The sequence below is a fragment of the Diaphorina citri genome, unplaced genomic scaffold (assembly GCF_000475195.1).
Source record: "Diaphorina citri unplaced genomic scaffold, Diaci psyllid genome assembly version 1.1 scaffold772, whole genome shotgun sequence".
NCBI classification, from domain to species: Eukaryota; Metazoa; Arthropoda; class Insecta; order Hemiptera; family Psyllidae; genus Diaphorina; species Diaphorina citri.
Genome location: NW_007378205.1, coordinates 12,921 through 27,382, shown reverse-complemented (window position 1 = coordinate 27,382; position 14,462 = coordinate 12,921). Strand labels below are relative to the sequence as shown.

Here is a 14,462-nt window from a genome sequence, read left to right as displayed (position 1 = left end):
TCCGTGATATTCTAGAGCAAAACAAAAATAGAGAAAATTCAGAAAATTGGAGAAAGATTTCTTTTCAGCTCACACAAGGGAAAACTGCTTCCTTGATCTAGTTTTAGCGATTTTCGTCTTAATTAACCATTAAACACCAGTAGAACATATTTTCGAAGCAAATGGCTTGAGTCTCTATCCATCGCTGTACCAGACTTTTACAACAGTGGTAAGTTAGTGAGGAGAGAACATTGCACCAAACACCTTCCCTCAGCTCTTGTGTCCACTTCATAATGTGTGTTTTTAACTAAATTTTCCATCTCAAAATTTACTTGAATATCGTGGTTTCATAAAATCGAAGAACACATCAGCTTGACCTACCTGTAGGTACTATCTAACTTGGGGGCTACTAGCAGGCTATGCTATCAAAGTATGCACTTATTATTTGGGAACCTGATAACTAAAGCTTGGCAAACACTCACTATGAGATAAGCAAATACCTATGTAAACATAAGTACTTGTTTAAACTACAGATAGGCATAATATAGGTAAATCCTTCTTAAATATCTGAGAAATGCTCTAGAAAGTATAGAGGTCAACTGAATCTTTGAAATTAACTAGTAGACCTGAGCCTTGGTATTTTGATATTGTAACATCTTAGAACCTTAAATAGCCCTCATTTTCCTTTTTTTTATCAAAACATTTTTAATAATTTTATTCTCATCCCATTATTTTGTCTTGTTATGAATTTCAGATATGGATAGTTTAGAAGTTGAGTTTGCCGGTGGCGAGGAGATAGATGAAAATTCAGAGTATGATGCCCTCAATGATGAAACTTTTGGAAATGTAGAAGATACTGGAGTTGGTAATTACTGACAAAATTAAATGTTAATTGAGTTGTTTTTTTTTCTATGAAAACATTTGACACATGCTTAGGAGATACCTTTGTGCAATAACTTCCAAATTTTGCTTCTACTATACTAAGTGTACTGTTACAAAATCCAGTTTACAAATTGATTAATCAAGTATGTTCTCAACTTTTCAGATGATTGGGAACAAGAACATGAGAAATTTGCCATCATTGAAGAAAGCTTCAAAAAATTCAGTACAGCTCCTTTTGAAGAACCAGTCAATAATGTGACTAATGTGGTAGGTATTTTACATGAGTTAGATTAACATTTTACAGCTTGTATTGAATAATTGGCATCCATTATGGGGGGCAGGGTCGGATTAGCCCCCCGCGGGGCCCGGGGCAGTTTCAAAGGCGTGGGGCCCCCAGTTTGGGCTGATCGAACTTAAAATTTTCAGCGCCGCAGGCGAAATTTTTCAAAAAGTAGGTAGATATGTGCCTCATGCTTTGTCACAAGTTAATTTTTGACGTACCTAATTCGTAGATATTTTCTTATCCTAATTTTCGCTGAACGCTAAAGTGAGCAAAATAAAATAGAGTGCCGCAGGCAAAATTTTTGAAAATTTTGCTAGATATTTTCTTATCCTAATTTTAGCTGAACGCCAAAGTGAGCAAAATAAATTAGAGCGCCGCAGGCGAAATTTTTGAAAATTTTGGTCCACAATCTTGAGAAATCCAGTCTCACCAAAAGTAAATTTTTCAGCGCCACAGGCGATTTTTTTTTTCTTTTAGAAAAAACCCATAATATCTAGTGTAAGTCCTCAAAGCGCGGGGCCCCCAAAAGCGCGGGGCCCGTGGCAGTCTGCCATTCTGCCTTATGGGTAATCCGGCCCTGATGGGGGGGAAAAAAGCATTTATTTGACTTTGGTGGATCATCAACTTTGCATCTTTCTGAAGCCATCACCAAAAATATTAATTTTTACAGCACTTTCAAGGCCACATTCTTTAAATTTTATAGATTTCAAACAGTCCTCATATCTTGAGAATTTTTATTATCTGTTCTTTTCATGTTTTCTAATTTTTCAGGAGAGACCTGAGAGGCCCAAATTGAAATCTTTAGAAGAGATTGAACGAGAGTTGATGAATATTAATGCTCAACAAAGAGTACCACCTCTCAATCATCAGTTGAATCATAGAGAACCATTGTTGTTCAACCCACCTCATGGACACATACTACAGGTAAGTCACAACAGAGGGAACTAACTGCTAAGAGGGCTAAGGCCTTTTTATCCTGGAAGTGAAGAGAGAAGGAAGATAGGGTAAGATCCACCCCAGATGGGAATCAATTGAACCTGTGACCTAGCATTTACAAGGTAGACATGCTACCCTCCAAGTTCTAACTAGGTTGGCCCATTGCTCCTAACCAGGCTGGCCCATTGCACTAAAAGCTACTCATTTTTTGTGAGATTTTATTAATTTTTGTTCAACTTTACAGCAATCTCCTCTACCTCCCAATAGAGACATGCCAGCTCAGTTCAATCATATAACGGAACCCATACCAGTCCCAGTGCCAGGAATTCTAAGGGTAGATCCTGCTCAAGTCTTATCTTCCCTCAGTGTTCATCAGAATGTCAAGTCGTGGAGTAAGTTCAGTCTGTTACTTCTTGTAAAATAGAACATACTTTGCCGTAAGCATTCTTGGAGCTCTTCCCTTAGAGGGAAACCTCAATTCAATTTGTTATCTGTAAAATAAATAAGGAATCTATGTAAGTAATATTCTTTGTGTGTAAAACATCAAGCAGGAAAGGATCATCCAAAAATATGTAAATTTACATTGACCATAAGTTTTTCCCCCTTCTTATTTTATCTCCCAGTTTCCTTTGTTCATGGGTTCCTTACTGTTTAAACATTAACAGATGAATGGCACTAAAGTTAAAGCTATACAATTTTTCCACTTTGTGAAAGATTCTGTTATTACAATATTGTTTCTTCTTCAGACAATGCACATATCCCGGGTAAAGTGAATCACCATGGCAATGTTATGGGTGCACCTCACCAGTATGGAACACCTGTTCTGTTACCTCATCTTCCACAAGATGAAATGGTTCGCCCTTTACAACCGAGGGAACACGATGTCCACCCCAGAGAACAAGATCCCAGAGATGCCTATGTTAGGGAACAAGATCATTATCCGAGAGATCAAGATTCCTATCTTCGGGAACAGGATGAGGACTATGACCCGTATGCGGGATTGATGAACCTGAGGGAACGGAGATGGTTGGCCAATATTCAAGTGATGCAGCTGGAGGGAGATGATCCCGATTATGACTTCTATTTTACAGGTATGATTTCACTTTTATTGAATGAAACAAGTGAGCTCTAAGTGTTAACTCAATGATTTGGGATTTAGTTTTTCCTTTTTTCTCTTGATTGTAATGAAAATGAAAAAGAAAAAAAAAAAAAAAATGTTCGACAAAATTGCTTATTTGATTTTTGACATGATTGGGTTTTTGGGAAGGGCCTTTTAGGGTACAATAGTCCTACATACTGGACTCCACACACGGGAATTTCGTCAGAAAAGACCCCTATTTTAATTTAATGTATTGGGAGGGTCCTTTTCTCCCAGGTTCTACAGTTTACTGAGCCAATTGAAACTTATATCTGATCTTTCTATTCCAGAATATCAGAAGAGACATGGTCTGCAGCACCGAAATTCAAACAGTGACAAATACAATGGACAAATGCACAACATGAGCGACTCGCCTAAAATGACCTACGTACCTTTACAGTTTGAAAACTCCCTAGGGAAAGTTCAGGTAATTATAGTGATGCTGAACTCTTGAGTAGGAAGTAAAACTGTTGAAACTGTTGGTATAATGGAACAACTTGTTCTAAGCTGACAATCTAAATAAAGAACTACTTATACTTAAAGTAACCACTAGATGGGGTTTTACACCTCTCTTATTAGTGTTCTTTTTAATCTGTTTTTTGCACGATATCTTTGTGCCTTCAGAAAAAAAGATCATATTTCCCTTTTATAGAGATCTATTGGTTGTAATTGTATGTACACATATGCAAGAAATCACAAACAAAGGGCGAAATTATTGACTAGGCCCATCTCTACCAATCAACCCTGATTGATGTTGTGTTATCCCTGATTGATATTGTGAGATTGATTGATTGATTGATTAATGTTGATGTTTTGTTATCTCTGATTGATGTTGTGAGATTGATTGATTGATTAATGTTGTGTTACCACAGGTTGGCAGTGTGCAGGCACCTCGTAAAGTAATAGACAGAGAGTTGGTGAGCAATGGCACAGTGTCGCCCCCTAGCGGAGAACTCAAGTCTAAACCTAGGAAAAAGCTCAAGCACATTCTTCTGGAACTTGAATACGTAAGTATGATAGAATTCATTGTCATTTGAGTAGAATAGAATAGAAGATACCCTGTTTATACAGCAAGAATGCGACTGCTAGCAATGAAACAACTGCTACATTAGACTCATGTGGTCTGTGTCGTAACATGCTCATCCCGTAGTATGCCCCTCATCCTGTCCTCACTTCGATTTCAAGACGAAAAAACTTCCGTTGTTACAGTTCCCTCCATCAAATCTCCGGGAAAATAATTATGATGATAATAATAAGAAGAAGAAATAAAATTAAAATTAATAAATCCCCCTTTGCTTTTATTTCTTCCCAGCTATACGCGGCTCTGCAGCGGTTAGATTCCCAGACTTCAGCCTCAGTGTCGAATGAATCTGGAATGAAGGTCCAGAGGCGTCCTGCTCAACCGCCTCCCCTAGAGGTAAGGTCCAGCAACGAGCTCAATGATTACCCTACGGATCCTGCCACCCTCATGGGGTACTTCCTTAAGGATAGAGACCATTTCCTGGCCTACATGTCCATACGGAAAGGGAAAGTAAGTATACACAATATTCTTCTTTATTTTCTGCACCTTTTCCCGTGTACAGACGGGGTCGGCGTTTTTCGTCAGCCTCTCATTCAGAACTATCTCAAATTCTTTGTGGTAAAGCAGAGCTTTTTCACAACTTTAGTGGATCTCATGGACTTGTCTCTCATTCAGAACTAACTAGGATGATTGCTTTGGGCTGACATTTGGTTTTGACTACAAAATTTACGAGTGGATGCCCTTCGTACTCGAACTTTGCTGTTTCTTTAGCAAGCGAAGTATACGTAATACATTAATATAAGATATAAGTACTTGCAGGTTGCCTGTGCTCCGCCACGAAAAATTGGTAACTCGAGATCGGTTTAGATTTCGGAAAAACCTTTTCTTTTTGCACATCTAGAACATATGTATTAGGAACATCACTAGCTAACAAATTTTCTGCTGAATAGTTTGGTACTGCTCCCAAAAAGGGACTTTTCAGTCCTACGGCGGCAGTCAAAATACAGTACCCTGTGTGAAAATAATGAAAATGTCGTTCTATTCTCAGGTGTTAGGCTATCGACTTCTTCGACTAAGACAAGACGACAGGTTTTGGCTGATGTTGTTCCAAGACTTTCGTCTCCTAGTAACGCGAGATGAGACTGAAGAAATTCTGCTCACATATCTCCCTGTGTTGAGATCCTGGCTCCAGGTCAGAGGTTCCTGGGAAGTGCTGTGCTGTATTCTACCTGCTCTACTTGGAGAGGAAGCAGATTTCGCTCTCACAAATAAGGTAAGCCTGCGTTGTAAGCGCTAGGTCACGGGTTCGTTCCCTTTCTGGTATCTCAAAAAAAACTAAGTTATCCGTTTGGGTTGAATAAGTCTTTCCGGGGTTCTTAGAAAATCAACAAATAAGGCCAGCCACTCACTATTGATACCTGATGAGCACACACACACTATCAGGTAGACCTGACAGGCGGACCTCATCAAGTGTACCTGATAGTGAGTCTTCTTCTTCCTAGTGAGTGGCTGGCCTAATTAATAAATATTTCAAATATAAAGGTAATATTAGTGCCTTAGCCATTCTCTTCCATCCTACGTAAGGTATAATACTATTTCCTATATTTTCAGTTTGGAATGTCTGTGATCGCCAGTATTATCGTGACGGCCGAGTGCCTCTACAACGCCAACAGTCCGATCAGCAAAGAACAACACGAGCTTTACGTTCGATTCGTCATCACCCTGGTAGACAAAGCGTTCCAGCACAAGAGTGAACTAGAACGTCCCGTCATGGGGATTGACACTAAGACTCTCGAATCGAATTTCTATCGGATCGAAAGCCATTTCTTCCGCGTGCATCAGAGAATTGACGCGACCAAGAAAGCAATCATCTTCAACGCTCTGGCACTGCCGACTTACCAGAAGAAGAAAAATAAAATGAAGAACTGAAAGTGAACGTGAAGAATGAAGATCGCTTGAAGTTATACTTGCACGTGAGAGATGGGATCTCCTGAAAACAGAGTTAGGATTGCGCCTTCTAGTCTCGATTCTGTCCTGTTTTTGACACGATTGAATCCTGATTTAAAAGGACATTTGTGACCACATAAGTCTTTGGCTTTGAGACCACAAGAGGGGTGCTTCGTTATTAGAACTTTTGCCTGTGAGTTTTTAAGAAACGTCAACCAACTCTGACAATGTTTTATATCTATCCTAATTTAACCAGTCACCCTGTAGTATTTAACAATCTATTTTAGAGAGAGTCTCTTTATCTCCATACGCGTGCATTATTTCTCCAAGCGAAATTTGTTCTGATCGGCCTCATTGTAGATTGTAGAGTATACTTAAATTAAATAATGTAAGCCGTATAGTAAATATATAATGTAGGTCTCAATTCAGACGAATGCTCGCGTTACCTTTGAATAGTAGCCTATCTAACTATGTTATTCTATTGTTTTTACTGTTGTTCAAAGTTCGACATATTGTGAATATTTATTTTATCGTTATAACTATTAGTACCACCTGTTTTCTTGGAAATTTTACTTTTTCAACAACTAGAATTTTGCAAGATTTTTTTTTTCTTTTTAGTTTTAAGTTTTATAAAAAGGATTAAAAATATAATAATGACCATGTTAGATAACTTTGTTGAGTCATCGAGACATTTCTTATCATCACAGTATTTCATTTATATTTATTTTGATTAAAATCTAATTATGTAACATATTTCATCATAATTTTTATTTATAGTAGTGATACCAAGACCCCTTTATCATTTATTATTAATTTCCTTGAAATAGTTTACAATTTTCATCATTTACAATATTCTCCCCCTTGACTTTATTATGGATAAAAAAGAGATCCTCATTATTTTTGAAAATTTCATCGCGAACAACATATTACCTACTCGAGTATAGTTTACAGAAGCCTCAGTTAATCGCTTTGTATAAAATCATTCAATGCAGTAGAGACTCAGTATTGCCACTAAATTCGGAAGAGGCTCTCTGCTTCTCAAAAACAAATAATACATACGAGAAAAAACCCAACAAATGTAAACTTTTGAAGCAAATTTAGATCCCGACTTTCAATTAAATACTAGGTACCGACATTTGGCTTGTAGGGTACCTAAATAGTTGGAAGTTAGAATTTAAATGAACTTTTTTTAAACTAAAAAATGTATTATTATTATTTTTCAATTTTAATTAATTAATAAGTATTGGATGGAAGCCTCAATTGAACGGTGATACTATCAAATATCAAAATGGTCCACTCAGAGGCTTGAGTGTAGGGGCAAACAGCCCTAAAGGATGGGTTAAGCTTCTACGAATATCACCGTTCAATTGAGACCTAAATATACATACCTACTCACCTTTTTTTGTGATACAGATGTGCAAATCTTTTCTAGTGTACAAAAAATCTTTTTAACGGCAAATAAATCCCTAAAACCATGTTTGGTATGAGAGATTTACCAACTTTCAATGACGTACACATCAGATTACACTTACACTGTATAAACTTAGCTGTTTTTAATGTACAGAACCTTCATGTATAGAAAATATTAATTTGTGATAATATAAACTGTCTCATGAATTCTATTTTTGTCACTTCTTATAATACATTTGGAAAAAAAAATATATTTACGATAGATCGATGAATAATAACGTGATTTGGACTTCTCATTTGAGCGTTTTTAGTGTCTTAAATCCCTTGTAGGCCTTAGTTATTCATAGGTAGAAAGATGGTTAGGTACCCCTTTTAAGGAATTGAGTAAGTGGCAAGAATAAAACAACACAAGCATAATTCTTGAATTTGAATACATTTTATTTTGAATAGGTTTTCTATTGTACAAGCACATTCTGACTAGAGGATTTTGTCGTTCGATAAAATTTATTGCTGGACGGAAATCATATTCCTACTCCAAGCATATCTTTCTCTCTAGTTTGTCTTTGTCATATTTCATCTCCTGAGGCATTTCCCTTTACCACAAAATTAGTTTGGACAATAGAGAAAGGCACAATACTACAGGATAGCTCAGCAGAAAGCTACCATAATCTGGAAACAAAGAACAGAATAGGGATGATCTAAAAAGAAAACGAAATACCTAAACAAAAAATAATAATAAAAGATCAGAGGCACAAATAAAAGAAAGCTAACTGTAGGGACTTTGACAAAAAAGGAACCCCCTTTTTCTAAAAGTCGTTTTGGAGTCAGTTTTGTCTCGTGGGCCCGAGGTTTTGGTAATAAGAGATCTTCAATTTTATGGACAGTAATTCCATCAATTTAAAATTTACTAAGCATACCACTCGAAAACATCAAGTCTTATGCAAAATGGTATAAATGTAGGTACCTGTATCCACTACCTTTTCGATAGAAACAAATCATTTTGAGCTCGATTATTGGATTCAAAGTCAAGTTTCTATATTACATAAGATATATATTTACACGAAAAATTAAGTACAAAGCATTACGCTGTTTGGTCTAGTGGTAAGTAATTTTATACGTCTCTCAAGAGTCTCAAGGTTTCGTAAATAAATCTCAAGACGAAGGTACATCTATATTTCGTCCTGAAATTTTGATCTAGAGACCGGAAGCGCACTTCTGAAAATAATGAACATCAGGGCCCCATTCCCCTATTCTCTCCATTGTACTCTGCAGTATGGTTTCTCTTGAAGTTTGCAGAGTACCATGGAGAGTATGGAAGAATAAGGTACAACTTAATTCAACTCATAATAAACTATTATTGGTCCTAGTTCGCAATAAGTGCAAACTTTTAGACAAAAGGCGTGACATTTTTCATTTAATGAAAAGCAAGCCACATTATTTGTAGATTTTTTTTACAAGGATTAAATAATTGATACACATTTATTTACATTATGATAAACTATCCAGTTTTATCATAATAGTCTTGACTGGCTGTTATCAGGTCTCTTAGGGGCTAAAAAAAATATGGACTGAATCCACTTTTAGTAAATAAAGTACGTCAAAGGCCAGTCAGGAAAAAGGCAGTACCTCAAACACATTCGTAACTCTACCTCCCAAATTTTCTATTCTCACCCCTTGACCCTAACTCCTTGGTAGGTATTTATTTATTTAGACCATTATCGGTTATAATTTAATGTACACCAATACAAGAAATTACTAACAAAGGGCGAAATTATTGCCTGGGGTAATCTCTACCATTCAACCCTGGTACATGGGGTGAGATATGTCTCTGGGAATAGGGGAGACTACGAAAAAGTCGATGTATAAAAAACAATATAACTTAACAACGGGCAGTGGAATATATATAATGTATATATAAAAATGTCACAGCAGTCTGAAGATCAAGGAGACCTCCCTGGAGAATCCCGGTGTAAATGGCAAGAGCTTCCCTGGAACACAGGACGGAATAGGGGAAGCAATTAAACCATCTTGCAGGTTGCAGGGAAAATAGGTACAATTTGTATAAACGCCTGGTAACTATTATGAGTATGCAATGTGCTATGAAGCACGAGGAATTGTCAAGATTTGCTAAGCTTAACTCTCCATTAGTTTAGAAAGAATATTAGATAATAACTTACACCTGATTTCCTGAATATAACTTGGTTTACTGACCACTTGGTTTATTGAACGTAACTTATCTCCAGGTTTCCTTCAAATAAGTACTTACCACTTGGTCTTCTGACGAACATTACTTATCATATGGCCTAAATATACTTTGCCACCTTATCTCCTAAACGTAACTCACCACCTTTTTTCCTAAACGTAACTTACCACCTGGTTTCCTAAACGTCACATATCACCTGGTTTCTTAAAGTCAACTTACCACCTGGTTTCCCGGTCGGGAGGGGAAAGCAAATGTTATGCAATCTGCAGGCCAGATTTGTTCGGATGGGAGGCAAGTCGGGCCGCCAAATCGTGCATTACATCGCGAAAAATCACCGAGTCTATGTTCTCTCCCAGCATGTAGAAGAGAAACCAGTCGCCCATCTTGGACCTTCTGACGAGCGTTTCGACCGCTTCCCTCCTGATCAGACGAAACCGCATGCGTAACAAGTAAACCCGCATGCGTGGACTCATTATAATTACTATCCTGAAATATAAAATGTTGAGTAGGGATTTAGTTAATAGAAGAGAATATTGTACTGATAAATACGTAATAGAAAGGATATAGAGGTACCTTGTTTATTTTGCTGGGATGGGATTGTAAAATCCCTTTACCACAGTTTAACCAAGGTCTCTTTTTTCCCCATTTGTGGGTACCTAGATATAGAATTTACAATAATGTAGAAGTACCTATAACATTGATTATTTTAAGCACTACCTAATTTATTTTCTCCGAATAGTAAGTACCTACCTACCTACCTACGTACGTATTCTACTTCTGTTAATATCCTAAGTGTTATACAGTAAAAATGTTTCCAATATTTTCCGATGAATAATAAACATCCAATGAAGCTGCGACCTGAAACTAGTACCATGTGAAATTCTTTTTTCTTTCAACAGCCTTTCCAGGCAGAAAAAGTCTCATTCAGCATAATATGATAATGATGTCTCAGTAGAGTAGTAACGAGGTACTAACGCCTACCAAGTTTCTCATGTTGGGGGGTTTTAATTTCTTTTCCCAAGAAAAACTTTCGTCAGGTAGGTCTCAAAATATATCTACTGAAAGAAATCCATTCATTCCCATCATTCTACGCGTGTGTCCTAAATAATTTCTATTTGAAATCTGACGACTCAATTAGCCATTTGTAAAACATCATGAAACTCAATATAAACATGTTGGATCATAAAAAATGAATTCTCGACTAATTTTATTGTGCTGTGGAGCTGTCCCGTAGAAAATGTATAAATTATAACCATGACTCATATTCTTGATACACTGCGAAACAAAAAAAAGTGAGAGAAATTTATTGGAAAGTGATTGCTGATTGATTGATATTGCTTATTATTAGTTGTCAGAAAATTTTTGAAGTCATAAAGTAAATGGTTTATTTGCTTTTTTGGCCAAACTTCCGCCACGAGAGACAGGAACAGACAGTGGAATATAATAGATCGGTGTAGTTTGTAGTTAGTAGGTATACCTTGAATATCCTGCCCAAATAGACTATACCTTGTTTATCCTACTGGGATAGGACTTGATTACTTCCGTGTCCGTGAGATAGGTGCCTTTCCCATGGGAAGGGCACCTATCTCACAGTGTTTGAAGGATTGGACGCCCAGAAACAATATCTGGACTCCTTCCATGTCCTTAACCATTCCTTGAAAAGTTCGTTTACCCCAGCAGTTTAACCGAATTACGGTTACAAGGTCTCGTATATTTGATGGGATAGTAGGGACCGACTCACCTATAAATTACATTGAACAGCGTCAGGAGTCCCAGCGCCAGGAACCAGAACCACAGGAACACATAGATCTTCTCATTGACTACATTGAGAGGCAATATACACACAGCATCATGCCGTTCTACCTCCCCGGACACTCCGTACTTGAAGAACGTACATTTGGTCATCCGAGGGAAAATGAAGATCATGGGGTCGATTCGGTCCTCCTGGTCGTTTTCCATGAAAGTGATCACGTCAATACCGAACGTGAAGAAGGCGCCGTCGAAAAATCGATTCATGAGGAACATTTGACCTGAGGAGTAGAATATCGAAATAGATTAATAGAATGCTATTTTAGGACCTTTTATTTCACTCAATTGAAGGAGTTTTTCCAGTAAAGTCCTACCTCGGAATGAAATTTATAAATAAAATAGTTCAATATCTTCGAGAGATACCTATAGCTTATTTATTATCACAGGAGGAGACAGATTAAGAACTTTAGATGTGTCTTTAGAAGAGTTCTTTCTTATAAATTGTATAGGTAGGTACTGAGGTATTTTAACCACTAGGTAGGTCGGTAATGTACCTACAGATGATGCGTGTAAAGTTTCCAAAAATTTTTAGTCCCTTAATGGATACGTAACAAAAAGGGCTCTCCGTAAATTTAAATGAATAATAAATAGTAGGTAAATAAATAACGATCAATACTCATTAGTCAATATTCCATTTGAGATAAACACGTCAACTTACCTATAACATTGATCAGTGAAAGAAATTCACACAAGTAGTATCTGTACGCCCACCAGTTGTGGTACCTCAGATTCTCCCATAGGTAATCCAGGAGAAGCTTCTTCTTCTGTCTTTTCTCAATTTCGGAGCAGATTCCCACGTCCAAGTCCATCATCAGGGCGTGGATTTTCCCTCCTTCCCAATGTTTCCATAGCCAGCGCGGTGTGTAGAACAGAATGGCCTGAAATAGGGAACCAAAATTTACCTTAGTTTAGAAAAAAATGAAACTTGAGTAGATTAAAAAAAAAGTTAAACAAATAAACCTTAATTAGTAGATTAGAACCTACCTTATACGTATGTTTCTGAAAATCAATAAAATAAATTAAAATAATAAATAATAAATTAAAAGAAAATCAATAAAATCGACTAGGGGGCACGGTTGGTCCAGTGGTAGCGCGCTTGCTTGCCATGCAGAAGGTCCCGGGTTCGAATCCCACCATCGACAAAAGTTTGTACTCGTTTTTCGATTGCAAATATTTCAACGGGTTACTTTCTGGTGTTCTCGTGTTGAGCCAGCACCTAAATGGGAAGTATTGTGTCTCTTCTCGCCCATCTGATGAGAGGCATACTACGGGATGGGCATGCTACGACACAGGCCACAAGCGTCTAATGTAGCAGTTGTTCCATTCCTACGAAATAAAAACGGCGGTGGAACACTCATCTTTAAAAAAATAAATAAATAAATGAAAATAATAAAATAAATGAAAATAATAAAATTTCATTCTAACTATTTGTGGGTGAGGATCCAAAATTGACCTTACCCTACAGCCTACAGTAGGTAGCCACCCAACGTTTTCTTCATAACAAGACACGATGGACGTGTTTTCTTCAGTTGGCAAAACACCAACCAAACAGTTGAAAGTTCACCTGCCCAGAACCTTTGAAAAGTCCTATCGACTATAAACACGTTCCTTCCAACTGCTTCCCATAACAATCAATGGGGATAATTATATTAAAGGTAGCAAATCCGATACGAAGATGAGTCTCCAATGTTCAGACTAAAAACTTGTGAAGTTTTGCATTATTCAAGACATGGCCTTTAGCTAAGCACATGTCTGATCTAGTCAAATATTCACGAGTTGGAAAATTCAGTGCCGATGCGGAGGTTTATTTTTATCCCCGTCGATATCACGTCACCTAAAGCCCCTGTTCCCACTTGTCGTTCGGAAAAAAAATCGTGTCGTGTGAACACTCTCATTTAAATTACATTTACATTGCCTACAGGACATTTGATTTTTAATTGCCTTATTTATTTTTTTTTTTTTCATTGCCTCAAAAAATTTTGGAAAAAAAAAAAAAAAAAAAAAAAAAAAAAAAAATCGGGTGAAACTCACGACAAGTGGGAACGGACCTTAACCTAGGGTTGTTTCACATTACGCCACCGAGACAGGTTGTCTTAGGACTTCCAATTTTTCAGAAGGCCATTCTTCCTCTCAACTAAAGATACGATTTGAATGGCTTTATCACACCCAGACACCTTCCCTCTGATTCCTTCTACTTTCACCACGGTTGTGACGGGACACATGTGCTACCAGACCCGTATTTATTGTTTTCTTTTACTTCGAAACTTTGAGGTGGTGCAGATTTCTTCTATTTTCTCCTTTTTTTTAGAGAAATACTTCCAAAACAGTGACACTCGGAGGGACCCGAACAGGGCCGGATGAGCCCCCCGCGGGGCCCGGGGCAGTTTCAAAGGCGCGGGGCCCCCAGTTTGGGCTGATCGAACTTGAAATTTTCAGCGCCGCGGGCGAAATTTTTCAAAAAGTAGGTAGATATGTGCCTCATGCTTTGTCACAAGTTAATTTTTGACGCACCTAATTCATTTTTTTTTTTTTTTTAGAAAAAAGCCATAATATCTAGTGTAAGTCCTCAAAAGCGCGGGGCCCCCAAAAGCGCGGGGCCCGTGGCAGTCTGCCATTCTGCCTTATGGGTAATCCGGCCCTGGACCCGAATCTACAATTTGGCAATTTCAAGAGAGGCGTAACTTATGATTACTACTTTTTCCATTCTCTTTGTGCAGAAACGATATCGCGTTATAACATCCATCATTGTTTCATGGTTTAATTACTTTTAGCACTGTACACAGATGAACCGCTAGATTGGTTATCTTTTTTAAACCATCTTTGAAAAAATGCTTTTCCGGAAAAAAATACAAAT

General features: G+C 37.5%; 2 protein-coding genes across 3 annotated transcripts; one reads left to right on the top strand and one right to left on the bottom strand.

Moving 5' to 3' along the window:
- The first annotated feature begins 35 nt into the window (after window positions 1–35).
- On the top strand, window positions 36–7,697 carry LOC103511932 (protein PAT1 homolog 1). Of its 2 annotated transcripts, none has more exons than XM_026825552.1 (11): window positions 36–208; window positions 734–844; window positions 1,025–1,128; window positions 1,916–2,068; window positions 2,325–2,472; window positions 2,827–3,171; window positions 3,509–3,645; window positions 4,091–4,225; window positions 4,531–4,635; window positions 5,288–5,512; window positions 5,851–7,697. In XM_026825552.1, the coding sequence occupies exons 2-11, from the start codon at window positions 736–738 to the stop codon at window positions 6,166–6,168; spliced, it is 1,779 nt and encodes a 592-aa protein (XP_026681353.1). In that variant the 5' UTR covers window positions 36–208; window positions 734–735; the 3' UTR covers window positions 6,169–7,697. The 2 variants fall into 2 exon arrangements, with proteins under 2 accessions (XP_026681353.1, XP_008474899.1); XM_008476677.3 differs by having other exon boundaries at window positions 37–208; window positions 4,531–4,749.
- Window positions 6,777–13,830, bottom strand: LOC103511941 (innexin shaking-B). Its single transcript, XM_017445195.2, has 5 exons — window positions 13,783–13,830; window positions 12,267–12,486; window positions 11,541–11,829; window positions 10,019–10,285; window positions 6,777–9,584 (listed from the first exon to the last, which is right to left on the bottom strand). Exons 1-4 carry the CDS (start codon window positions 13,828–13,830, stop codon window positions 10,054–10,056), a joined length of 789 nt encoding a protein of 262 aa, XP_017300684.1. The 3' UTR covers window positions 6,777–9,584; window positions 10,019–10,053.
- Window positions 13,831–14,462: the final 632 nt, after the last annotated feature.

Excerpts from the sequence above, each read along its gene's own strand:
- LOC103511932 (XM_008476677.3), top strand. The coding sequence starts at position 736 with ATGGATAGTTTAGAAGTTGAGTTTGCCGGTGGCGAGGAGATAGATGAA. Across the intron at positions 4,226-4,530 it reads TTCTTCTGGAACTTGAATAC|CTATACGCGGCTCTGCAGCG; the intron begins GTAAGTATGATA and ends ATTTCTTCCCAG. Across the intron at positions 4,750-5,287 it reads TGTCCATACGGAAAGGGAAA|GTGTTAGGCTATCGACTTCT; the intron begins GTAAGTATACAC and ends TTCTATTCTCAG.
- LOC103511941 (XM_017445195.2), bottom strand. The coding sequence starts at position 13,830 with ATGTGTCCCGTCACAACCGTGGTGAAAGTAGAAGGAATCAGAGGGAAG. Across the intron at positions 11,830-12,266 it reads TTCACTGATCAATGTTATAG|GTCAAATGTTCCTCATGAAT; the intron begins GTAAGTTGACGT and ends TCTACTCCTCAG. Across the intron at positions 10,286-11,540 it reads CTGTTCAATGTAATTTATAG|GATAGTAATTATAATGAGTC; the intron begins GTGAGTCGGTCC and ends TTTATATTTCAG.